The 26,412-nt window shown below is 45.0% G+C and overlaps 1 protein-coding gene across 1 annotated transcript; it reads left to right on the top strand.

Annotated features, from left to right (window-relative positions):
* Positions 1 to 2,518: 2,518 nt before the first annotated feature.
* Positions 2,519 to 25,671, top strand: KHDRBS1 (KH RNA binding domain containing, signal transduction associated 1). Its single transcript, XM_005302202.4, has 9 exons — positions 2,519 to 2,974; positions 11,565 to 11,689; positions 12,294 to 12,410; positions 16,674 to 16,820; positions 18,721 to 18,854; positions 19,821 to 20,025; positions 21,112 to 21,179; positions 21,593 to 21,651; positions 24,388 to 25,671. The coding sequence occupies exons 1-9, from the start codon at positions 2,665 to 2,667 to the stop codon at positions 24,483 to 24,485; spliced, it is 1,263 nt and encodes a 420-aa protein (XP_005302259.1). The 5' UTR covers positions 2,519 to 2,664; the 3' UTR covers positions 24,486 to 25,671.
* Positions 25,672 to 26,412: the final 741 nt, after the last annotated feature.

Below are 26,412 nucleotides of genomic sequence, written 5' to 3'. Positions count from 1 at the left end.
ACTGTGGAACCCCAGAGGACAAAAAACTTTGCTGATTGCTCCTCCCACACCCACGAAGAGATGTGCAGGTGAACTCATCCCATCAGCTTGAACTCTGGGAGGAAGAAGGAACTGTATCTAGCTATGCTCTTGGACTCTGAGGGGCAAAGATTTCTAAGCATAAGCAAGGGATCCCCAGCTGCTTAGCCTGGGTTAGCTATAAAGGACTTATAGAGGTTGCATATCACAGTAGCTTTGGAACCTAAGACTCATTTGTGTATGTTTACTTGCTTTAACCTTGTAAATAACTCTCTGATTTCTTTTTCTTAGTTAATAAATCTTTAGTTGGTTTATTATAGGATTGGCTAGCATTGTCTTTGGTGAAGGTCTAAAAGAGCTGGAGTAAGTGACTGGTCCTTTGAGACTGGGAGTAACATGAATATTGTTGTGATATTTGGTGTAAGGGACCATCTATCACAAAGGCAAGCGTACGAGGGTGGTGAGATAGATTGGAGTACCCCAGGGGACTGTCTGTGACTCCATGTTAAGGCTACTGTAGTGCCTGTGGAGTTCACACTTGCTACTTAGTTGGTGAAATCTAAGTTTAGAACTCACAACCAATTTGAGGTGTGTGCCCTGCTTCTTCCCCTGAGGTTGGTACTGATGCTCCTGAGGCACTCCAGACTCAAGCTGTCAAACTCAGCAACGTTACTGGATTTCATGAGGATTTGCAGGGAGAGAGTTCTTTCCGCGTTAGCTCAGCCTTGGGCCTCCCGTCACCACCTCCTTATGTGTGGGATTTATAAACTCCCAACAGAGTCAGCTGCTTCCTGTAGTATCTCTTCTTCCTCCCTTGCATTCAAAATCAGCTCATCTCCAACAGCTCACTATGGTGCTCTGCAAAGCCTTTGTAGCTGGACCCTATTGGAACTGGATCAACCTCTAACATCCCCTCTTCCAAGAATCTTAGATCTGCTTCCAAAACTACATTACTCCACCACCTGGAATCTACGAGAACACAAGGCACTGTAGTGCCTTCTGGCAAGAGTGCCAAGGGGTCATGTTTGTATCTACCATAGTGTCCCTAGAAGGCAACATCCGGCTCAATACGTGTTGCAAGTGCTTAGGCAGGACAGCACGAGTTCAGGACTAGACCACCAACCCTCCAGCTGTGGTTTTCTTTTCTTTGGTTGGTTTGCTGTAAATGTCATCGCCTGTGTGTGCGTTGTCTAGCCTTCCCACTCCTGTCCCATCCTACACTCTGCCCGCTGTGTCCCCAGAACACCTCCCACACCCACAACCCCAAAGTCCACAGAACACCCCCCATAACTGCAACCCATGTCCCCATAACACCCCTCATACCTGCCACCCCAGTATCCCCATAACACCCTGATACCCACCACCCCAATGTTCCCATAACACCCCCCATGCCCGCAATCCCTGTGCCCCTACAACACCCCCATACCTGCCACCCCAATGTCCCCATAACACCCTTCATACCTGCCACCCCAGTATCCCCATAACATCCCCCATACCCGCAATCCCTGTGCCCCAACACCCCCAACCCCAGTATCCCCACAACACCCCTATACCCGCAATCCCAGTGCCCCATAACACCTCCATACCTGCCATCCCAGTATTCCCATAACACCCTGATACCCACCACCCCAATGTCCCCATAACACCCCCCATACCCGCAATCCCTGTGCCCCTACAACACCCCCATACCTGCCACCCCAGTATCTCCATAACACCTTTCATACCTGCCACCCCAGTATCCCCACAACACCCCCATACCCACAACCCCTGTCCCCGGGCTCTAGGCCACTCCCCCCCTCTCGATCCCATGCCCCGGGGCTCCAGCAGTGTCTGCGGGGCTGTTTGTTTCCCATTGGCTCATCTCATGCCTTGTCCCCGCCCCGCACCCCAGTCCCCGCCCTGGCTCCCCTTCTCCCGACCACGTGCCGCCATCAGCCCCAGGCCTCGGGACATGCGCACGGCAGCATGTTCGGAGATCGCGCGGGGACTCGCGAGCACACGCCACAGGGCCGGGGGGAAGGGGAAGGAAGGTGCACATGCGCAGTAAGGCCACTACGCTACGCCTTGAGTTTTCGGCCGGGGAGGCGGAAAGAGAATACAATACGCATGCGCCCTGAGGTGTGGCCGACGCTTTGTTCTCGACTCAAGGCGTTGGTTGCGCACGCGCAATGTACCTCGCCTGATTGTGAGCGTGCTGCGCAGGCGCATTGAGTTCCCTTGGTACTTTGTTGTCGGCGGAGCTGTGACTTAATAAGGCGCCGCTACGCGCGACGCGTGCGCAACGAGAGTCTCGCGCGCTTGTCTTCGCGGGCAGAAGGTTGCGCGTGCGCACAGACGACACCGGGCGACGGTTGGGCATGCGCATCAGTTCCCTTCGGCGCTTTGTTCTCGACGGAGGCGGCAGCGCATGCTTAGTGCTTGATCCTTCTGTGACGGGGGTGGTGTGCGAACGTCCACGCCGCACGGGAGCGGGCGGCGGCGGGAGCGCAGGCGCAGTGGGCGAGGAGCTGTTGGCGGCGGCGGTGGTGGTGTTTCCGGCCCTTCACTTCCTGTCTTGGGAGTCCCGGCGGTCGGTGCGCGGCAACCCTGTTCGCCCTCTCGGTCCCCCCGCTCGTTCGGCCGCCCCCCCGCCCCCTCTTTCCGCGGATGCAGCGCCGCGAGGACCCCGCCGCCCGGCTGGGCAGGACCCCGGGCCCCGCCGCCAGACAAGGGACGCCCGGGCCTCGCCGGACGCCCCGAGGCGGAGCCCGAGGGGCCGGGGCCCAGCCGCCGCCGCTTCTCCCGCCCGCCGCTACGGCCGCCGCCGCCTCCCAGACCCCCACCGCCGCGCCCACCCCGCTCCTGCCCGGGGCCACCGTCAAGATGGAGCCCGAGAACAAGTACCTGCCTGAGCTCATGGCCGAGAAGGACAGTCTGGACCCGTCCTTCACCCACGCCATGCAGCTGCTGACGGCAGGTAGCGCCGGGAAGGGAAATAGGCCCGGGAGGCGGGGGGAGGGATGGGGGGACGGGACCCGGCCCAGACGGGGGGGGGGGGGGGGAGCGTGGGAGGAGGGGAGGGGGGGACCAGCCACCCACGCTGCACCAGGCCCCGGCTGGGCAGCCCGGTCCTTCTCCCTCCGCTGGCATGGGGCAAAGGGGATGGGAGCGGGCGCTCCCCGAGAGGCGCAGACCCGCCCTTCTCCCCCGAGGCCGCCCGCAGGACAAGCCGCGGGAGGGGCTGTGGCGTCTCGGTCCCGGCCCCGGTCTTTGTTCGACGCTCAGAGCTGCTCCCCGATCGGGCTGAGCGCAGACGGTGCCCGAGTGCCCCGCTCTTCGGACTGCGTCCCCGGGAGGTGACTGGCTTTTCTCGGTAGGTCGGAGCCTCGTGGAGCAGGGAAGCCCGGAGCCTGGCTGCCATGAGGCCGGCCTGCCAGACATTTCCCTCCCTTCGGGCCCTTCTCCTTCTCGCAATCGATTGGTCTTCGTGCGGGGAGGAGGGGCAGAGGCCAGGGTCTGGGGAAGTTGTGGAGAGAGGCTGAGCTGGGGGGGGGGGGCGGTCGCCTTTTTATTCTGGCCTTGGAACTGTTTGCCGTGTAAATTGCCTCGTCTGCAGGGTTTAAGCAGTGCAGGGGGAAGTTAAATCGCCAAGGCGGAAGGGGGCAGTTTTATAGTTCAGCTTGCTCCTGCTGTGATGTACTTTGGACGGACTGGTAGTTTTAAGATACACAGATCAATAATTGTTTAGACGGCCTCCAGTCCCAATGGTTAATTCGTGGATTGAGAGGGATTAAACACGAACCTAGAACTTTCTTCTTTAAGAAAGTGTGATTATCTTGGCCCTTTCCATCCTTGGGGGAGAGGAGACTAAAGAGAATGGTAGTAAACTGTTTTTTATGTAGTCTCTATTCCGATTCCTTTAAAATATGGGATTGTGGTTTTTTTAATTCACCACTGTGAAAATCTGTATTAGAGCTTGTGTCATGCCTCTGATGAAACTAAATGGAAATGGCATGGCAGTCTTTGTTCTCTGACTAGGCTAGCACTCTTTTCCCTGATCATCACTGTCCAATCGCCTGCTGGCTTGGATTTCTCCACATCACTACAGCGCAGCTGCACTGTAGTCACATTCAGTATCTGTATCAAGTAGACAGGGCTGTGTTGAAACACAGTTGGTTTAAAAATTAGAACAAGTTAAAACGCTAACAGCTTCCTGTGTGTAACAAGGTGGAGAGGCCGTGTAAACTAACATATACAGGATGTCATATTTATTTTAGACAAGAAGAGTAGAATTTAGCCTCTTGTTAGGTCTATTGCGTTTAAAATTATATGTTTGATACTAATGCAATTCTTCATAAACTGCATTATTAGAAAGCAGTTATAATATGGTATTGTAATATATCTACTATATTAATATTGGCATCACTCCTTTCAACTCTTCATGTAAAACTAGGAAACTGTTATTTAAAGCTAAAACAAGGAGGAGTCCTTGTGTCACCTTAGAGACTAAGGTGCCACAAGGACTGTTTTGGCTGATACACACTAACACAGCTACCACTCTGAAACCTGCTATTTAAAGCTGTAATCTTCCTTGTACAAGTGATTTAATGTGGCTCAGTTCTGAATTTGTATCTTGGTGCCACTGGTATACCTCTTGGTTTTGATAAATTAGATATATATTATTCCCAAGATAATTAAGTGGTCTTCTTAAAAAATCATGTTTTCCTGAAAACAATGTTTAAAGATGAGTCTTATAATATTTTAGCCTATAACAATACTTCCACTAATGTGCCCTTCAACCAACTGTTCTTCAACAGCAGAGGAAATATCTTTCAGAGTTGTATTAGTGAAGTGAAACCTTCTGGGTGCAGTACAAATTTGCTAATTCTTGTACAGAGAATGGCGTTCTCACCACGCGTAACTTTTTAATTACTGAGTGGTGTAATGAAATATTTAATATAAATCCTCAGTACATTTACAAAATATCTTTCGGTGTATTACAGCAAAGTGCCAGATCTGCTATGGATTGAGCTTTTCTTTCTGTTTAAAGCTTAATTACTCTAAGTGCTCTAAAATCCTCATGATTCACTCAGTTTGTCTGGACATTTGCTGTGCCTCATGAATGCGGGGTAGTGTTAGTGGTCCAAATTTGGGGTCATTTGAGCAAGGGGCTCTCCTGAGTTAAGGTTGCTCTGTGTAACTTGTGCCCTTCCAGAAAGTGGAGAGTGGCTAAATTTCTGAAATGGAGGAAGTGAAGAGTTAAAGTACACACTACGCCTGTGACACACCCTTAACGCTGCCCTCTTTGAGCGGTGCCCCAGTTTGGCTTTGTTTGGGTGACTTTCTCAAAAATATTCACCATACAGCATTTGCAGTTCCTACTCTAAAATTCTGTTCAATTCGTCTAAGTATATCTGCACAGTCATAAGTGAAATTTAGGTATCCTATCATTCATAGTTTGGTTTGGATTACATGAGCAGATTACTAGATTGGATAATGTATAAAGGGTCTGACATGCCAGTCAGTCAAAGCTCTGAGCATAGAAACTAAATTAAATCTCATCCTGAAGCGTGTCTCTTCTGATAGGGTCTGAAGTCACTGGGAAAATTTAAATACTGCAGCTGTGTTCTTGAAACCTAGTTAGTGAATAAACAAAGGTCTTCAGTTTCAGTGCTGTTTTGCAACTTTCACAAGATTACCCCAGCCCTAAATATATACAGTTGTCATGCTGTTGCCAAGAGACTTTGAAAAAATAGAGCTTGTGTTCAGAGCAGTTTTTATGTTGTGAAAGGATATTTATAGTCTAAGAGTTGTGCTTGTACAATTTCTTCAGCCAATGTAACATCTAAAGACTCATTCTCTTATAAAGTAATTTACTCTCAATAGTTTGTGATGGCAAAGGATCTGAATTCTTCATATGAATCAGGGAAAGCACATTTTACACTTCCAGAGGCTGTGGAAGATGGCTTTGACAGAGATCCTGCTTGGACTCCAGTGTCTTTTATCTTCCTTGGGTCCTAGGAATCCTACAAAGGATAAGACATCTTAGATTTGGGCCATTCAGATCAGTCATTTCCATTGAGGCAGATATACTCCTTTTGGCAAAGTGCCTATGTAGTATTGGACGTTTGATCAGTCAAATATTGTCAAAAATGATCAAATTTTAAAGCACTAATTTTTAGAACAGTAACAAAAGAAGAATAAGACTTTATGGTCTCCAATTACCTTAGCCTTAAATGCTTATGCGTTACTACGAAAAATGTTAAAATAACTCAGTTAAGTAACTCAGAAAAATGTGGAACAATGAACTGAAGTTCTGTGGCACCATGATGCAATCAAAAAGCTAGGCTGCCACCTACATCAGGGCATTCTTGCTAAAATATTTAACAATATTTGACTGTGATCAAATAATACGCAGTCGACAGGTCAATTGAAGAGTTCAGAAGACTGAACATCAGGTGCAGATCCCAGATAACCCCCAAATATTCGGTTGGATCAGTTCCTCCATTTCTCCTGATCCTTCAGCACTGTGGGTGAGCGACTTGGTACCATAGGGCCCACAGTTCCTCAGAATCTATGTCCAGTGCCATTTTCTTCAGTTTCAAGATAAGTGGGTACTATTGCATTGTAACTTCACCTCAAGGAGCCTGGTTCAGACAGGGTTTGGAGTCTTTAATGTGCCCAACTCCACAGCTCTTATGTCTTACGCAGCATTTACTTGATATGGGTCCTGTGAACTTTGACAAGAGACCATAACTGCTGCTTCCTTTCCATCCTACATGTCTTCAAAGAAAAGCAGATTTCTCTGGAGATACAGTCGCCTCCATCCAAGTAGCTGAGAATCAATAGTACTACCTGATGTGGAGTCAGTCTCTTTCTCAGGAGCTGGTAGCACAGTGCTTGGAAGTGCCCCTTTTATTTTTCATCTCCAGCTGATGCTGTGTTGATTATTTCATCCTCCCTCCAAGTGATACAAGGGCCTTTCACGACTTGATGGGCAGAATGGCCCATTCTAATGCACACCATATTGCATGCTGATTGGCCTGTGTAGACCCTGCTGGCACACAGTAGGCCAGTTAGTGCATGACGTGTTGGTGTGCCCCTAAGTAAACCCTTTGAGTTGCTATTTCTACCGACAGTGTCCATTTGAAAATAATTACGGTGTTTAACCATCGCCTGATTAAATGTTTCTTTAAAGGATACAAATTTGTATCCTCCCATTTGAAAACCTGCTGATCCTTTGGACTTTAATTTGGTGTTTCCAAAGCTTATGGAAAGACCCATTGAACAGTGAGTTCTGTTTTGTTAAGTTCTTGTACTGGGCCCATCACAGTGGTATGAGGGCCTTCCAGAATGAGTTGTTAATCTTTTGTTTAGTTTCCTATTTCATGTGATTCCCCCCTTCTTTGGGCACGCTCTCTCTCTCTCTGTGACACCTTTCACTGAAAGTGTCAGCTCTGTCCACAGTTAGGAGGATGTCAGGGTTTTAGACCTGGGGTTTCAAACATGCGGCCAGCCATAGCTCCCCTCACCCCACGCCCTTCCGGATGCGCCTCATCCCCGCTCCTTTGCCTATCTCCCAGTGCTTAGGACTTTGCAGAAGTGAGGGGGGAGTAGCGGGGATGTGGCATGCTCAGGGGAGGGGGGGGGCAGGGCGGGGATTTGGGGAAGGGGTTGGAATAGGGGCAGGGAGGGGGCATAGTTGTGACAGGGACTTTGGGGAAAGAGTGGGAAGAGGCAGGGGCGGGGCCTCATGGAAGGGGGGGGGACTTTTGTATCTTTGTATGAAAAGGTGTCAGTGATGCGGCCCTCGGGCCAATGTACTAGTCCTCATGTGGCCCTTGTGTAGGGTGACCAGACGTCCCGATTTTATCGGGACTGTCCCGATATTTAAGGAAATGCGCCGGAGCCTGGAGCCCGGAAGTGCTCGCGCCCCTGCCCCGACTCCACCCCCTCCTCCCCCGATTGGCTCCCTCCCCGAATCCCCGCCTCTTCCCCGGGCTCACCGTTCCTCCCCCCTCCGCAAGCGCTGGAGGGAGGCCCGAGAGACTCAGGGGAAGCGCAGGGCTGGGGTGAGTAAGAGTCCGGCCTGGCCCCGAGCAGGCAGGACTCAGTTGGGTGGTAGGGAGAGGAGGGGGGCGGCCCGCGGGGCCAGGTGGCGGCTGTTCTCCCCCCTGGACAGTGGGACTCGGGAGCAGCCGCTGCTGCAGCTCCCACTGCTGCGGGGGAGGAAGCGGCCATGGCGCTCGGCGGCTGCAGCGCCCCCGAACCCCCCGAGCCGGGGCCTGCTGTGGGGACCCAGCAGCGTGCACGCTGCGCCCAGCCCTTGGCCAGTCGCGCCTGGGCTGCTGCAGTAGCGGCTGCTCCCGAGTCCCGCTGCCCGGGGATGAGAACAGCCGCCGCCTGGCACCGCGGGCCGCCCCCCTCCTCTCCCTACCACCCAACTGAGTCCTGCCTGCTCGGGACCAGGCCGGACTCTTACTCACCCCGGCCCCGCGCTTCCCCTGAGTCTCCCGGGCCTCCCTCCAGCGGTTGTTGTGGTTGTTTTTTTGTTTGTGTTTTTTTTTTTTGCCACCCCCCCCACCCCCCCCGGCGTCCCGATATTTGACTTGGGTGATCTGGTCACCCTACCCTTGTGTTTTGGGTTTGAGATCCCTGTTTTTGACCCTGATGATCGACTTACTTATACAGTATTTCACAAAGGTGCTTCGGCTTCTAGCCAAATTTCTGACCAAGACTGTACTGTGCTTTCATCTCAGTCTGTTGCACTATCTTTCTTTCCCCACCACACTATAATTGGCTAGCTATAAAAGCTACAAATTAAGACTAAAAGCTAGGGTCATGTGTTGAAAGCCAAAAAAGTTTTTATAGTTGTGATGACTTGACACGATTGAAAAGCCCTGTTGACTCTTGAGGTGCAGGTTAACATGTTTGAAGATTGTTAGATGGCCATGTTGTAGCTCAGGCTTCCCTCCAGGGTACAACACAGTCAGTTAATGTGCCTCCAAACGTAATGGTCTGCATTTTAACAAGTGTTAAATTGGCTTTTCAGTCTTGTTAAAACAACTCGATTGAGCTAATACAATTGAAAGCCACATATTTAGGGCTTCTGAAAGTTGCACTGGTTTAATTAAAGATGTAATTGGAAGCCAATTTAATTAAACCAGTACAAACTCCTTTGTGGACACATTAATTTTGCTTTATTTTAAATTTATTAGGGATTAGTTTAGGATAGACTGAAATAAGCAACTATTAAACCAAAATAAGTTTAGCTAAATTGGATTAAAATGGTGCAACTTTCATGTACAGACAAGGCCTTAAACAGATTTGACCTAATTCCCAGGGGGTTGCCTTCTTGAAATGGGAGCGTTCTAAGAATTAGTAAGTTTTGGGACTGGTTCCTCTGGGGCAGTAGGAGGTTGCAGGTGGGTGCTTTGTTTGACTCAGAGATGAAGTTTGTATTATGGCAGAGCGGTAGCCCTGCTATGGTTAAGATTAAGATGAGGTTTCTGTTTAAATCTCTGCTCTTCGAAGGCAATGTCTAAACTTAAAACACTGCAACAGCCCAGATACAGTTGCACCTCTGTAGCGCTTTAGTGTAGACACTCATTACAGAAACGGGGGTTTTCCCATTGCTGTGGTTAATCCACCTCCCCAAGAGGCAGTAGCTAGATCGATGGAAGAATTCTTCCATTGGCCTGGTGCTTTCTACACTGGGGGTTAGGTTGGCTTAACTGTATCGCTCAGGGGTGTCGATTTTTCACACTCCCGCACAGCGTAACTTGGTCGACCTAACTTTTCATTGTAGAACAGCCTTTAGTCTTCTAAAGTTTGATTGCTCAGATTGCCTTGAGATTTGGGGTGCTTCGTGAGGGTGCAGGAGTTCTGTTAGGAGTCCAAACGTAGGGCTATGTGACCAAAGGGTTCACAAGAACTTTTTTTGGAAAAGATTTTGCTTCTCTAGTTTAGCATGGTACAAGCCTCTTGCTCTAAACTGTTCTAGCCAGTCACTCGTGAATTATATTGCAGAGGGACACCAGCAAATTCCCAGTCCCGGGCTTGTCCCCACAAATGTGCATCTTGTACTGCCCATCACTTTCCTGGACACAATACAAGCTCATATATATAAAGTACATAATTTATTAATAGAAAAGTATATGCACAATCTAAAAGGCATTACACTGAGCATGCATGTTACAGAGGAATTACAGGATTGTTAACCTTCTAAGTTTCACACCAGCTTGATAGCTCATGGGTATAAGCAGTTGTCCTTTGAATCTGACTCACCCAGCCAGTCAGTTCAGATCCCGCCAAAAAATTGGAAAAGGTTGGAAGGCATATTGATCATATGTCAGTTTTTTTTATTTTGAGAGAATATTATCACAATTTTTTTTTTTTAAGGATGCAAATATTTACTGGTGGGGGAGAGGGGTATTTTAGGAGATGGGGTGGTCTGAGCTCCTCTGCCTACCCCACCTCATGTGAGTTGAGTTCAGGGGTTCCAGCCCCCCATCCCACTTCTTGCCTTCATGTGTATATGTTTGTATGTATCAGGTTGGGTGGGGGCTTGCCCATCTATGAGAGTCTGACTGCTTCCACATATCTGCACTTGTGCTTTGCTCAAACACTAAGCCTGCTCCCCGGACAGAATACTACACTTGTCAAGTTTAACAACCACTTCATTCCCTTTTACAGCCCCTTCATACCATTTAAACCTATATTTTCCCCTGCCCTTCATTTAAATCCACAAACTGCTTTCATATCCCACCTCACTACTGACAGTACCCATGGCAAGAAGACCCCACTTCTCTGCTACTGATATAACTTATGCAATTCTGTATTGAAATAATGCAGACTGGAACCTCAAGGTACATAGTCACCTCTTTTCTTTGATCACACACGGGGACTCAGACCCTAATTTCCTCATAGCAGTCAGAGCTCTTTTAAACTACTCTAGTTTAGTTCTCCACCATTTAATACAGCTACATGTAACACAGTGAAAGCTGCTGGAATCCATGCAGATAATTCCCAGTGGCTATTGCCAGCTCCAGGGGGGCAGAGTTAAGGTTGTGTGTGCGTTAACCGTAACTCTGTATTTCCTGGTTTTCAGAGGTTTGTTTTTGTGAAACTCAGCATTCTGGAAGGGCACAAACTATCATCAGGCAACCTTAACACTTCACTGACTAAGTTCTTTACCATATTAATTCATGAGGTTTGGAAGAAAGGTAGGCAACAGCACAGATGACGTATTGTATTTTATGGGTTCATGTTCACTGTCAATTGAGGTGACTCGTGTTGTAGTCCACCATTCCATTTGCTTATTATGAACCAACAATGTCCTTGGTCTTTCTAGAGTCCTAGATTTTGTGTAGAGACACAGACAGACAAGACTAGATGGGCTGCCCTTTTTTTTTTAAAAACACATCCAAATTTTGTTGCCACATAGTTATAAATGTACATATATTTACAGAGAATTTAGGGCGCTATAGCCTGTCATGATGCAACTGAATCTAAAGTGTCGGTTCCATTTTGAGGAACGTAAATTATACTATTTTTATCTTGTCTAGAAATTGAGAAAATTCAGAAGGGTGAAACAAAGAAGGATGAGGAAGAGAACTACTTGGATTTGTTTTCCCACAAGAACATGAAACTGAAGGAACGTGTTCTGATACCTGTCAAACAGTATCCCAAGGTGAGGGCCAGAAAATAACTGACCAAATCTCTCTGATCTTCCTGTAAACATAAGATCTTACATGCTATGCTTACTGAGTAGTGTCTTTCTCTAAATGTCATTCTGAGTTTTGCTAGAGTGGTGCTCTGTTACTGCAAATTTGCATAGAAGAAATTCCACAGCATCTTATTTCTGACGTTTTGGATTTCTAGAATGTCAGGATAAAAATGCAAGTGTCGATGAGTAATTCTGCTCTTTCATTACCAGGGTAGAGTTTCTTCTTTAGCTCTCTTTTCATGCTTAAAAATTAAGACTCCCTCTAACTCTTAAGAATTGGTGTCCATAAAATGGTTGGAATCTAGTAATTAGAATTAAATAGGCTAAGTGAGTTAATTTAGCATGAATTGCTGGCAAAATAAAACCTCTAAAAAGAGCATGCCAGACAGTTGCTAACTTTTTCTACAAATATTATTTAAAGTATATCTCCATGAGACTTTGTGAGGTGAGGCCGTGGATGACTTTGGTTAAACTTCCAGTGTTACCGGGTCTACCAGTGCAGTTTTAACAGCAATCGTTATTAACTTCATTCAGCTTCAGGACTAAATCTGTTTATTTCCCTTATCAGTTTAATTTTGTTGGGAAGATTTTGGGACCCCAAGGCAACACCATTAAAAGACTGCAGGAAGAAACTGGGGCCAAGATCTCTGTGCTTGGAAAAGGTTCAATGAGAGACAAAGCGAAGGTAAGAGCTTGAAAATCCATATATGTAGATGGCCTTTCACTTGAGGATCTCAAAGCATTTTACAAAGATTAAAATCACTAGAACTCGGGGGTGCTGACTTCTTTCTTGCTCTAACAATATCTACCTCCATGTATGTTATCTTGTGAAAAATTATTATGGTAGAGCTAAACTCTTTGCAGAAAATATGGCCTACGGTAATGCGTCCTCTTTTAAACGTTCTGTGCATTTGGATGCAAAGGCTAACTTTTTTTTTCCTTTTCTTTTGAAAGCTTAAGTGCAAAATTAAAGAACTGAGTGCAATTCCAGCTTTCTTTACTCAGGCCCGGTCTACACTACATGATTAGGTTGACATAAACTGCCTTGCGTTGATCTAGCTGTGGAAGCGTCTTCACTTATATTTGGCTCCTGCTGACATAAGTGCTTCTCTACACTGATTTAGTAACACCGCCTCTCTGAGCAGCGCAGAGTCACAGCCAATGTAATTTGGACAACACAGTGTCAGTGTACACACTGCATTGCTTACTTCGACTGTTACTGGCTTTCTGGAGCCATCCCACAGTGCCCCACACTGACAATACAATCCAGACAAGCACTGCTGATGAGGATGCACATGCTGACACAAGGAGCCAAGTGTGCACACAAGCGATTTGCATAACTGGTGGCCGGATCCTGACGTACAGTCAACATAATTTTGAAGTGTAGGCATGGCCTTAGTGCCTTCCTTAACCAGGCTATGGGAGGCTTTCAGATAAGGAATAAATTATTATTATTATTTTTTTATAATCTTTCCCCTGCGTGAAATCCTCTAGGCACTTACAGGTTCACTGGCAGTGTCAACCTAGAATGTACCAGTCTTTATCTTCAGAGAATAGCAAAGTGCCAGGAGGATTTCTGAATGGAGAAACTACAGAAATTGATTTCTGTACTGAATGCTCCCCTCCTCCTTGCCCCTAAAGCTTGGTTAAATGGGGGTAGTCAGTGCAGAGCTAGGATTTCACTCAGTTTTTACTTTAACTTTCCAAGTCACCCTTACGTTTTTAGATTTTTTCCAATTTAGTAAGAATCTATTGAATTAATTTAGACACTTAACATTAAAGCTGAACTGGCACTGTCTAAGGTGCCATCACAATTTTTCATTGCAAAGCAGTGCCTGGAGGGAGAGTGTGCCCTTGAAAGGGAATGATGTTACTTGTATCTGCCAAAAATCTTCTGAAGAAGCAGTTACAACAGTGCATTAATACAAGCACCAACACCTCTTTCACGGTGATCTAAAAAGGTGGAAGCTGTAGGGGAATAGACTAACTGCTCTTGGTAAATCCTTGGATAAGAATGTTGCTGCTGACATGTGACTTGAGTCCAGCTGTGCATCTGAGAGCAGGAAGCAGTTACAAGGGAAGTGATAAAAAGCACTTGCACAGAAGAAATATGACTAGCTGTTAATGGCAAACCAGTTTAGTATCACTGACTTGTATACCAAGCATGACAAAGTATATACTACTGAAAGCTGCAGTAAAGTTCACCCAGGCCAAATCACAGTGAAATCATTAATAGCCTCTTAAAACTTTATGGTCTGACTTTTCAGAGGTGTTGAGCACACTCACAATTTCCACTGAAGTTAATGGGAGCTGCAGGTGTTCAGCAATCAGTCCATTGCTGTCTTTGGAGACCACTTCTTTTATATGTCCATCTGTGACATTCCTCAAGGTACAATCTGGACTGCTGTTCCCTGAATGCTCTTTTTACATTACTTCGCTGTGAGCCATCATTCCTGATCTGATCTCATATAGCTTCCAGCATGCAAATTACTCCCAGTTGTATTATGAATGCTCTAGCCCAGTGGTCTCCAATCTTTTTACGCACAAGATCACTTTTTGAATTTTAGTGCAACCCAGGATCTGCCCCGCCCCACTCACTCCATCCCTCCCCCTTCTCTCCATCACTTGCTCTTCTCCATCCTCACTCACTTTCACCAGGCTCAGGCAGGGGGTTAGGATTCGGGGGCTGGGGGGAGGTTGCAGGCTCTGGGGTGGGGGAGAGGAGTTTGGAGTGTGGGAGGGGGCTCCCTGCTGAGCCTGGGGCAGGGGGTTGGGGTGCAGAAGGGAGTGGGGGGTGCAAGCTCTGGGAGGGAGTTTGGGTGTAGGAGGAGGCTCCAGGCTGGGGCAGTATTGGGGTGCAGGAGGGGGTTATGAGGTGCTGGCTCCAGGAGGGGGTTGGGGTGCAGGAGAGATACGGGCTCCCATCGGGCAGCACTTACCTTGGGCAGCTCCCAGTCAGCAGTGCAGCGGGGCTAAGGCAGGTTCCCTGCCTGCCCTGACCCCACCCTGCTCCCAGAAGGGGCCAACATGTGTATGTGGGAGGGGGGCGCGGCACGTGGCTCCACATGCTGCCCTTCTTTGCAGGCATCAGTCCTGCAGCTACCTTTTGCCACAGTTCCCTGTTCCCAGCCAATGGGAGCTGCGGGGGCGGTGCTTGCAGGCAGGAGCAGCGTGTGGCGACCCCTTCCCACCGCGGGGGTGTGCTGGCTGCTTCCGGGAGTGGCGTGGGGCCAGGGCAGGCAGGGAGCCTGCCTTATTGACAGCCCCGCTGCACCACCAGACTTTTAGTGGCCAGAGATCGCGATCAACTGGGAGAGTTTCCAGCATCGACCAGTCGATGGCGATCAACTGGTTGGTGACCACTGTTCTAGTCAGTCACTCCTGAATTATATTGCAGAGGGACACGAGCAAATTCCCAGTCCCGGACTTGTCCCCAGAAATGTGCATCTTTTACTGCCCATCACTTTCCTGGGCAATACAAGCTCATATAAATAAAGTACATCATTTATTAATAGAAAAGCTTATGCACAATCCTGTTGTTCAAATACTTCAATCCAAACACACTGGTTTAGATAAAATAGTAAAACAAATTTATTAACTACAGAAAGATGGATTTTAAATTATTACAAGTAATGAGGCACAAAAGTCGGAATCAGTTACAAAGAAACAAAAGGTAAAATACAGCTAATATCTAATTTAACAAGCTAAGTGAATTCAAAGAAAGGACTCACCATAAGTTCCATAATTTTTCCGCCTGAATCTTTCAATAAGGATCTCCCCCAGGGCTTGTCTACACTCACTGGAGGATCAATGCTGCGGCGATCGAAGCATCAGCGGTCAATTTGGCAGGTCTAGTGAAGACCTGCTAAATCGACTACTGAGTGCTCTCCCTCGGCTCCTGTACTCCAGCTGATCGAGAAGAGTAAGGGGGGTTGACGGGAGAGCATCTCCCATCAGCGTTGCGTAGTGTGGACCCCGCAGTAAGTAGATCTAAGCTACATTGATTTGAGTTGCGCTATTCACGTAATTCAAATTGCGTAGTTTAAATCGACTTTTCCCTTTAGTGTAGACAAGGCCTCAGTCTAGTGCAGCTTGCTTTCTTCATCCAGTGTTGTTGACGTCACTGGTAGAGAGAAGAGAGCGATGATTTGTGCTGATTGCTTTCTCTTCTTAAAGCCCTCTCTTGTGCAAAAGTCATCTCAGCTGGTAAGGGAGGAAGGAACTCTCAGCTGTTTCTTCGTCAAGCTGTAGCTTTTTGCCCACACTCTCTTTCCTGCCAAAGAATGGCCACTTAACTAGTCGGTGGCCCATTTGACTTTGATGACACCTAGCTTTTTATCTGTGGGGAACTGGTTTGTCCTTGCCCCCCGAGACTTAGAACCTGTCTTAGCAATATCATACAATAGAACTGTACATCTTTACATACAATGTTGCCGCACATATTTCACCAGGACAATAATGATCAGCAAATTATGAGTTTACAAATTTTACTTCACAAGGCATACTTTGTACAAAACTTATCACAATTCTGAAAGCGATGAACATAGGAGTAGAAACTGTCACATCATCCTTACTAAATTACAGATATTTTCTGGTGGAAAATTGGCCTGTTCGTGTTTAAAGAAGTCTCTTGTTCTTACCTTACGGTACTGTCACCTGTTTCCTTTTTTCTTTCCATTTACTCTTGGTACTGCAGACTCTGCTTCTTTCCTGTGGCACAACTTAATTTTTCTATAGCCCCATTCACAAGACAAGCATTACTTATGCCAGAAACCTGTTTTGAAGTCTCGAGAGGGTTACTGTTTGACCTCCATGGTCAAACGTGGCTGAACATTTTAGGGTAGATAGCCTTGTCCTGCTAATCAATGCTTAGAAACATGATTAAGGAAGAAAATGATTTCTTTGCACCTTGTTTGGCTTTAGGAAGTTGAATCATGCTTTATTTCAGGAGGAAGAACTGCGCAAAGGAGGAGATCCCAAATATGCTCATTTAAATATGGATCTGCATGTCTTCATTGAAGTCTTTGGACCACCTTGCGAGGCCTATGCTCTCATGGCTCATGCCATGGAAGAAGTCAAGAAGTTCCTTGTTCCGGTATGCAAATTTGTTTCTTGATGCTTTTTAGAATAGAGCCTTGGCTTTGGTACCCTTCCCTGGGGAATATACAGTAGTTTATTAGTTAACTTGTGCCCTGAAAGAAGAGATTTTAAACCACTAACTGCTCAAGCTTAGGAAGTGTTGGTCACAGGATATTAGAGAGACAAAGTGGGTGAAGTAATGCCTTTTATTGGATCCACATGCTTTCGAGCTTTTCAGGTCTGGGTACTTGGTGTCACAGTTAAATACAAGATGGAACAAACTGATTAGCATACATAGTTAACATATTAGTTAACTGGCTGCTTCACCTTGAATGGCCTCTGACAATGTATTAGATACTTATACTAAACAATCTGTTCCATCTTGTATTTAGCTCTGATGCTGGAGCTCTGTATAAGCTTGAAAGCTTGTCTCTTTCACCAGCAGAAGTTGGTCCAATAACAAATGTTACCTCACTCACCTTGTCAAGCTTAGGAAGAAGCTTCTTCTAGAGGCACATTACTTCATAATTGCCACTTTGGGGTTTCCTGTACCAACTAGGAAACATCTGTTACTGGCTGATCTGACAGGGTATTGGACTAGGCAGATGAAACTGGTCTGAGTTTGTATGGCAGCTCTTCTGTCGGGAGCAATCTTAGCTATGCCCTGTGGGGTAATAGATTTCTTGAGTGGGTTCCATTCATCACTTGAAATTGCCTTGTAGAGACCTAGCAGGAAAAAGTCCTGGTAGCTCACTTTTAATGGGTTTCACTTGAAGCAGCCTATTTCAGCTGATACCCGGGCATGGTATATGAACACTTAATGCCTTTTTTTTAATTTGGAGATGGTTTTCATTGACTGAGTTTACAAGGCCCTTGCATGCAACTTTATGGCATTGCTTTGTTTGGATGTAAAACAGTTTTGAATGCCACGTCTGATCAATTCCAAAATTTCAGGGAATGTTTTGGGTGTCAATAAGCAGAACCCTGTGGATTTTGGTGAAAACCAGAAAAATAAAAAAGGGAGAAATGGGAGACATGCGGAGCCCATGGCTTTTGGTTAGCAGAACCACAGCTTCAGCCACCTCTGTAATTCTCTATAGATAAAAGAATTGATTGAGGGAGGAAAATAACACATCCCAGCATAACAATACCCCTTATTTGAGTTCTTCCTTTGTCCCAGTTGAGTTTAAAATGTTACCACCCCAAAGGAGAGAGAAGAAAAGAGAATAAGAGTGGTGTGGCTGGGGGTGGGGCAGAGTGGTGGGCACCCAGGGCTCCTGGCATTGGGGGTCTGGGGTTTGCAACATGTCTCTGAAATAGAGGATGGAAGGGAGTGGCACTCAGGGAGCTTGGGGAGGAGAATGGAGGAATGCCAGGAGCCCCTGATGTGTGCAATAAGCTCAGTTTACAGAAGCAGTGTTGCTGTGGCAGCTCTGGAATCCCGACAGGCAGGCTAGTATTGGTAACCTGATCTGTGTGCGTGTCTGGGGAGGAAGTGGGTTGGAATGGCTTCTTCTGAGTTACCAGAATCTTCTGCTGATTCCCTAAGCTACATCCCCTGGGGAGATAAAGCGTGGAGCAGAGAGATGTGCTGTGTTCATGGGAATGTGAAAAGACGGCTTGGGTTTGCAAATGGGCATTTACTCTTCAGCGGGCTGCATCCAGCTCCTGCTTTCGTGTGGGTGCAGTGATCAGTTTCCAGTGTGCCTTTGGAGGAGAGCATGGCATTTTCTGTCAAAAGCATTTGGCTGGCAGTGAACCCACATGTTTCAAAAGGGGACTATAGATGTTTTGTGACAGCTGCTGTAGCTTGAGGTGTGACTCATACAGTTTTCAGCAACTGATGCTCTAACATGTTAATCTCTGACACCTCAGAGCACAGGGTGACTAGATACTAGTGTCCCTTTTCTTCCCAGGATATGATGGATGACATCTGCCAGGAGCAGTTTTTGGAGCTGTCCTATCTGAATGGGGTACCAGAACCAGCACGTGGCCGAGGGGTCCCTGTGCGAGGAAGAGGAGCAGCTCCCCCTCCTCCACCTGTTCCTAGGTAACTTTCAAAAGTATTAATGCTGGAAATGGAAATTCTTGTTGTTTATGTAGCAAACTGGTTAAATTATTATTTTTGTGTGTGTGTGTCTGAACTCCAAATATTGGAACTTCCAATATTGCAGGGCTGCTTTTATTAAATTGGGAGTTATGGTCATGTATGCTCTAGCAGTGAGTGTGCTAGAAAAGGGGTAATAAGACTTTTAATTGGGGGTTGGTGAATGTTTTGTAATCTGAATTGCATTAGCTTTAGAAAACCACCTTGCTGAAATCGCATCTGATTTCTAGAACTACTTAAAGTTGAAACCTATAGCTCATTGGTTCATCATCCCTAGTCAATGGGTCCTCCGGGGCACTGAGAATCTGCAGCTTGTGCGTAACTCCCGTGGAAGCTTGATGTTGCTACTATCCTGACACTGATGCTTTGCTCGATGCATTGGACTAAATCAGTGATGAACCTATGCTACACAGTGCCAGTATAGCTAGCATTTATCCCAAATGAAGGATAAAAAGAGAAGCCTCTTGCTGGTGTCTAAACGTGTTTAGTACTCAAGGGTGGTTAGTCATCTCCTCATTGGACTTTGTAAGACCCCAGGGTTCCCTTTCTCCTTAGCAAACCTACTCACCTGATCAGCTATGATAAATATGAAGAAAAGGTCTGGACTACTTTTGTAGTAACCAGACAACCTCTGCAGAGCCACACTTTAAGATGTTTAGAAGTGGTGACTACTTGGGTATTCAGCTGTTGTCTCTGCATTTTCCTTTGGTAATGTTCCATATTGCTAGTATTTATGCAGCATTAATCTCTTACCAGAGTTGCATTATAATCCTATTTATGCATCCAGTTATCCGTTTTATAGCACCTGTAACGAATAACTGATCTGTCAGTAAAGTCTTAGATATTTTGAAATCATTGTGGCTTTTGCAGAGTACATATATGGCTATTTCTAATCCTCTTTCTTCCTAGGGGGCGTGGTGTGGTGGGCCCTCCTCGTGGGGCTCTGGTGCGAGGAGCACCAGTGAGAGGTGCCATAGCTAGAGGAGCTACTGTGGCCCGTGGTGTACCCCCTCCTCCAGCAGTAAGGGGCGCTCCCGTACCAAGAGCTCGTGCAGCAGGCATTCAGAGAATACCACTTCCTCCTCCACCCGCACCGGAAACTTACGAAGATTATGTAAGAAACTTTAATACATACTCTTTCCAAGTAGCTAGAAGCCAATTACTTACGGATCCTAAGGGCATGTCTACACTGAAATTAAAAACCTGTGACTGGCCCATGCCAGCTGGCTCAGGCTAAGGGGCTGTTTAATTAGGTGTTCTGGCTGGAGCCCAAGCCCAAACATCTACACTGCAATTAAACATTCCTGCAAGCCCGGATCGGCTGGCACGGGCCAGCCATGGGTGTCTCATTGCAGCGTAGGCATACCCTAAATGTTGGGTATTAACAAAGCAATTGCACTAATGGCCCTTGCTTAGTAGCAAACGCTAGCACTAGCCTGAATGGTTGAACTGAGAGGTGAGGTTATTGTTTTCTGTTAATAAGTTTCCGTGTGCGCCATAATGAAACACTTTTTTTGGAGGGGAATAATTACAATGCAAAAGTGTGGCCAAGATTATATTTTAACACAAGTACTGGTGCCCAGCAAAAAAACAATCAAAACACTTCTGTGGAAAGCTGCTTGTAGAAGCAGGGAGCACTGGAGTCTTCAGACCATGTAACTACGGTAAGAACTTACTTTAACATGTGAATAAACTTGGTTAACATGTTGTTGTCACTACAGACATACCCCTGAGTGTTTTCTTTGCTAAGCTAAGAATATTTGCTCTTGCCATTTTAAAGAGCTAGAAACAGCACAATGACTTGGTTTAGATGAGCACCAGAGTAAATATTTGAGGACCCATCACAGTGAGATTTGTCTTCTCTCTCTCTCTCTCTCTCTCTCCTGTTTTCCATTGGCTCTGGTTAAAACTAGTGGGTTCTGTCTACCTGTAAATCCTATGTTGGAGAACCCAGTTATGAGACTTCTGACATAGCGTGGACATAATGCAGCCTTGGACACTTTAGAGGACTCTGGCATGCCTTGTGAACATGATTAACGTTCTCAACTTCACTGCAAGATAAAGGTTCCCCTGGGACATGCTAGGATTGATAAGTTCATCTGAAAAGGACTGCAGAGTAAATTCAGTTTTGCTCTTTCCCTTAGTCAGAATGAATGACACCCTCCACATGTATCCATCCTTATGTCATTATCTGTTTCAGGGTTATGATGATACATATGCGGAGCAGAGTTATGAGGGATATGAAGGCTACTACAGCCAAGGCCAAGGGTAAGTTTGTCATTTTTCAGTCCCCTTTAATCCCATTCCTGAGAGAGAATTCTGCATGACTTTTTACAGAATTTTCAGGTAAAATTAAACATGTTTCCATTATTTTAATAACATTTTGAGACCAGTTGTGCCTTGTTCTGTTGGCTTCTATTGTGCTTGAAACAAGCAGCATGTGCGGAAAGGTACATTTCAGAAAGTTCCCACTAGCCTTTAGCTCTGCCTTTAAAAGGAGTGGTCATACTTACCCAAAGTGGTAGGGAGGTTTTAGGTGTCCTAATTCAAGCACTACAAAGCAAGTCTTGAATTATTCTTGACGGTCTTATGAATTTGAATGCTCCAGTTCTTGGGATTTGTGAATAAATGTTTTCACCTCTACGCAACTAACTTAAACGCATCCTGTCTTCCTCTTTCAGGGACACAGAATATTATGATTATGGACATGGGGAGGCACAAGAATCCTATGAAGCTTATGGTATGTCTGGACACACTGCTTATGTGACAGGGAGAGAAGGGGGTATAAGTCAGTTGGGAATTGCTTGAAGTTTATCCGATCTTTTTGCTTTAAAATTTCTGTCTTAAAGTAAGAAAATGCTGATGGTATAGTTCCAAAAAGTGATGGAGGGGCCTTCATGGGGAAAAATGTTTACATTCCACAGATAACACAGGTCTATGTGACAGTCAAACTAAGGTCATACATCATGGCTTTGTTAGGCTCATATCTAGTTTGACTCTTGCAGAGGTGGCCTTACCTAAAGACCTGCAGTAGAATGCCATGTTGGAGTTCTTGCCACTGTGTGCCCCCCACTTTTTTTCTTCAGAAGTGGGGTGTTTCTGAGCATTGGTCAGTTTTGTGCATGGAATACTCCACAGCTGGAGGTCTGAATTCCCACCTACAGCATTGCTTTTACAGTAGTTTGGCTTGCAGAGATTATTATTTTGTTGAGTTGGATGAATGCACAACTCCAGCTGCTTCCTTATAATCCTCAAAACTCTTTCAGCTGAGACTGACTCTGCAATAAATACGTGCTTGAAAGATGGATTTTAATCTAGCATTAAATTTTCTCTTTAACTCGATAGAGCTCTGTAGCGACTGTATATATGGCCTATGTTTGGCTAATGAAAATACTCCATTTGTAATTTCCCAAAATCTGCGCTGGTTATATAGAACAAGAAGTCTGATCTAACTAATGCTGTTGTTTAAATCATATATAGGAGACAACACTTTGAGAAGCCGTAGTAAAATATTGATTTATTACTATTGCATTGCATCATGAAGAATTTAGGAGGATTGAGTAAACTGAGGCAGTTCTGGCTTGCCAATTGTGAATTGCACTGTCATGTATCAAAGAGCGAGATTTCTGGTCTTCTTTTGAAAGTGCTGCAAAAGCACTTGATGTATTAGAATCAAGAATCAACCACTTGATGTATTAGAAGCACATTTTCAGCAGCCTCTACAGTCAGTTCAGGTACAGAATTAGTTCTTGTGGGAATCCCATTAAGTACTCCTGCTGGGGCTTGGGACTCAAGTATTTTGAAGGGGAGAAAGGTGGCTAGCATTGGGTATATGAGATTTTCGGGGCTCAGAGAAGCAGAGGGAGACCTCTAGCTGTCCCATGATTAAGCGCATGAAATGTTAAGATGGCATTATACTTCCTGCTTCGGGAGCAAGCAGAAAGTGAGGCTTAACTTTGTGGTGGCATACTGGTCCATACTTGCATTGTATGGAGTTTAAATTCAACTGCCTAACCAAAGATTTTCTCATCAGTCTGAGTTAATATGAATAGACACTTGCTGTCAGTAACACTGGATATCTTCCTTGCTTCCATTTAGAATAGCTGTTAAATGCCTTGTTTTGTTTCTTGTGTTGGTTATGCAACACAAAGAAGCTTTTGTGTTTCTATTTGGTAAGAGAGCAGTGCTGTTGTCTGAGATTTGAAGGCCAAACTGCTCGTACACTCGGCATGAAGTTGCCACAGTTAATCTGTTTATTCGCAGTAATTTCCTTTGGCCTCTGCTTTCATGAAAACAAAATTAGAAAAATAAATTGTGCAGCCAGTGTGGAGGCCACTTTGAGGAAAATCAAAATGCATTTCACGGTGGTGGAATGGAGTGTTACACTTGCTTCTCAGTGCTTGGTGTATATTTATTCCTCTGAAACCAGTGACGTGTGCAGAGAGTGGCAGATGTGCAAAATAAGAATATTGCAAGCGCAAGGCTTAATAAAAGCTGATCTTGGATATTTGGGACTTGAGCTAGCTCTAGGAGAATGAGATTTGAACTTTGCTTGTTTCAATAGTTATTTATATGGCAAAAGGATTTTGAGAGTATTCAGCTGTCCTACTGAAAGCTTTTTACCATAATCAGTTATACATGTTGGTGCAGGTACCATGTTTAGCGAGTAGTGAAATCCTGATCTCAAGAGACAGGCATTGAATGTTGAGGTATCTTCTAGAATGTAATCCCTAAGTAGTCACTGTCTCACCCTTCTGCTACTAACTGGCAGAAAACACTGTTCTATCTCTGGGTTCAGTATGAGACTGCCATCCCAGAGCAGTGGTAGTGATTTAGTCATTTTGGCAGGTTTGTGCAAGGAGACTTCCTTGCTTTTATTTTTAAAAAGGAGAAAAATGCTTCTTGTAGCAGTATCCTGCACAGCTGAATCAGAGTTTATGGATTATAAAATGCAGCTTGCTTACAGACTGAAAGAGCTTTAATGGCTGTGACCTTAGCTGAGGCTGACTGCCAAAGCTGCTTCAGGAATTGGAGTCCGTTTCAGATCTACTAAAATTAATTGGTGGTTGTTCATAGATGAAAGGTATCAGGTTTGTTCAAGTGTGAGCCTAGTGGGGGTATCATATCTGCAGACTTCCAAAGGGGTTCCCATACAAGTTAACTTTGTTAAATGCTTGCAAAGTTAGATGTTCTTGGTAGAGATTTAATATTTGTGGAACTTGAAGCTATGTGACACTGGGATCTTGTAGATAAACAGTAGTCTTATAAAAGCTTAAAGGGTGACCTATAAAGGCCTGTGAGCCAACAGAGTTGTAGGAATATTAATGTCACTGGTCTTCACAAAGTCGTGATATTGAAACTGGAGGCAGGTGTTCTGACTGCTACACAATGCAGTTATGCTGCTGCCCTTGTATGCATGCATCTCATCCTGTTAGTGTGCTGTGCACTTTGACGTTTATTGCTCTCTATTTTGCAGGCCAAGATGACTGGAATGGAACAAGGCCCTCCCTGAAGGCCCCACCAGCTAGGCCAGTGAAGGGGGCCTACAGAGAGCACCCTTACGGACGCTATTAAAAACATGAGGGAAAAATATCAGTTACTAGCAAACAGTTGTTACTGATTCTTGTATCTCCCAGGATTCCTGTTGCTTTACCCACATCAGACAAGTAATTGTCTAACTGTTTTTCTTCGTGGCCCCCTTTTCTCCCACTCCATCCTCACCTTGCATTCTGGCTTCTGTACGTAGTATTTTAAAATGAGTTAAATAGATTTAGAAGACCAACTTTAAATTTTTTTTTTAAGTGTGTAGATTGCTTTTCTTTGTTGCTTAGATATAAACACAACTGTACTTTTTTTAATAAAAGTTGAGTTTAAAAAAAAAGTTAGTTTCAAAAGTGACATGCTTGCTTAACAGTTATGAAATTAAGGTTTTGTTAACCTTTAAGTTTGGTTTTTAAGATACCCGTAAAAGTTGTAGTTGCAGAATCCCAAAAGTAGGCTACATTTCAAAATTCAGGGCTGTTTTTAAGAATTAAAATCATAATGTAACGGTAGTGGCTGCCACCGTTTAAAAGTAAGCTCAGTTGTCAAACTTTCCTTAAAAGCAGATTGCTGATGAATCTTAAGTTTAAATTTTAATACAAAGTTCCTCCTAACAAATTAAATAGTTTTTTTTTTTAAGTTAATTGATTTAAAAAAAAATTAGGTTTGTAAAATTGACTTTTATGTGGGTTTTGAAATCTAGCCCCGAACACGCGGTGTTGAGAGATGCTTGGGAAGCAGATTTTTCCAGTGTAAAGGGGTTCTTAGCTTGGTTCTGTGCGGAGAACTTTTAAGACGAGAACAAATTTAAATCACTGCACTGCTCTGTCTAATTGCCCAGGGTTTGAAATTCGAAACTATTAAATGGATAGTAGGTTTGCATTCTGTAAAACTACAGATTTCTCATTTTAGGATATTTGGGGCAGATAATACAGTGCGAGTTGAAAATTGGCAAAGGTGTCAATATTTAGCAATCCCAGTGACTTGTTCAAGTGTGTCTCAACACTAGCTTTATATAAAAAGGGACACTGCAGCTGAAAAAATGAGAAATTTCACTTTGTACATAGGTTAAAGTCCTAATTGGATTTGTACGCTGTCCTCCCACTTTGTTCTTGAAGATTAAATGCTACGTGTGTAAAGTCTGCCTAAATAGGTAGCTAAAACTTGTCAAAATGTCTGCAGCAGTTTGTCAATAAAGTTTAGTCCTTTTTTAATCAAAGTAAATGTGATGAATTGTCATTTTTTTGTTGAACAATAAAATAGCTTTTCTCTTTCAAATAAACTTAAATTAATGCTAAAGTTAATGGTCTTTTTAAAATATGGAGACATTCTAAAAATGGTGTTTTTCTGTAACCTTTACAAAAAGCTATCAAGCTGGTGAGTGAGCTTAATTTTAAAAAGGAGGAAAAAAAAACTTTTTTTTTTTTTTTCACCCCCTGGAAGTTGTTGAAAGCAGTTTGAACCAGTACTAGAGTAGAAATCTGACTTCTGCAAAACGGCAAGTGGAAGGAGTGTTTATGGGCTGGACGGAATTAGTTTAATGATTCAGATTTCAGATAGCCTCAGCGTTCTGCAGACTCCAGATGGAGTCTGAAATGGCTGGTTTAAAAGTAGAATGACAAAATGAAGATTGACAAATCCAAGACCTAGCTACCAACAGGAGGAAAAAAGAAGCTTTATTTTGTTTTTGAACACCACTAACCCTTGTCTAAAGGTGATGCCTACCTGCTTTAAGGTAGCCTGCATTTGGGGAGCCCAGTTACAAACCCACAATTGTTTTGAGAAGGGGGCAGGTGATTGCTTTTAATATCCTTCTGGGAAAGCATAATAGGTTAAAGTAAAATGCTGCTTAGAGAAACTTGAGATGGTTTGTTGTATTACCCTTCTCTGCAAAATATAAATCTGACATCGTAGGGGGGAGAAATAAACTGCTCGGGGGTGAAAAATGCACTAGAACATT

The sequence above is a fragment of the Chrysemys picta genome, chromosome 23 (assembly GCF_011386835.1).
Source record: "Chrysemys picta bellii isolate R12L10 chromosome 23, ASM1138683v2, whole genome shotgun sequence".
Lineage (NCBI taxonomy): Eukaryota > Metazoa > Chordata > Testudines > Emydidae > Chrysemys > Chrysemys picta.
This window is presented reverse-complemented; position numbering and strand designations above follow the sequence as displayed.

Coding starts and splice junctions, on each gene's coding strand:
- KHDRBS1 (XM_005302202.4), top strand. CDS start 2,665: ATGCAGCGCCGCGAGGACCCCGCCGCCCGGCTGGGCAGGACCCCGGGC. Junction 2,975..11,564: donor CATGCAGCTGCTGACGGCAG/GTAGCGCCGGGA, acceptor TATCTTGTCTAG/AAATTGAGAAAATTCAGAAG. Junction 16,821..18,720: donor TCAAGAAGTTCCTTGTTCCG/GTATGCAAATTT, acceptor TTTTCTTCCCAG/GATATGATGGATGACATCTG.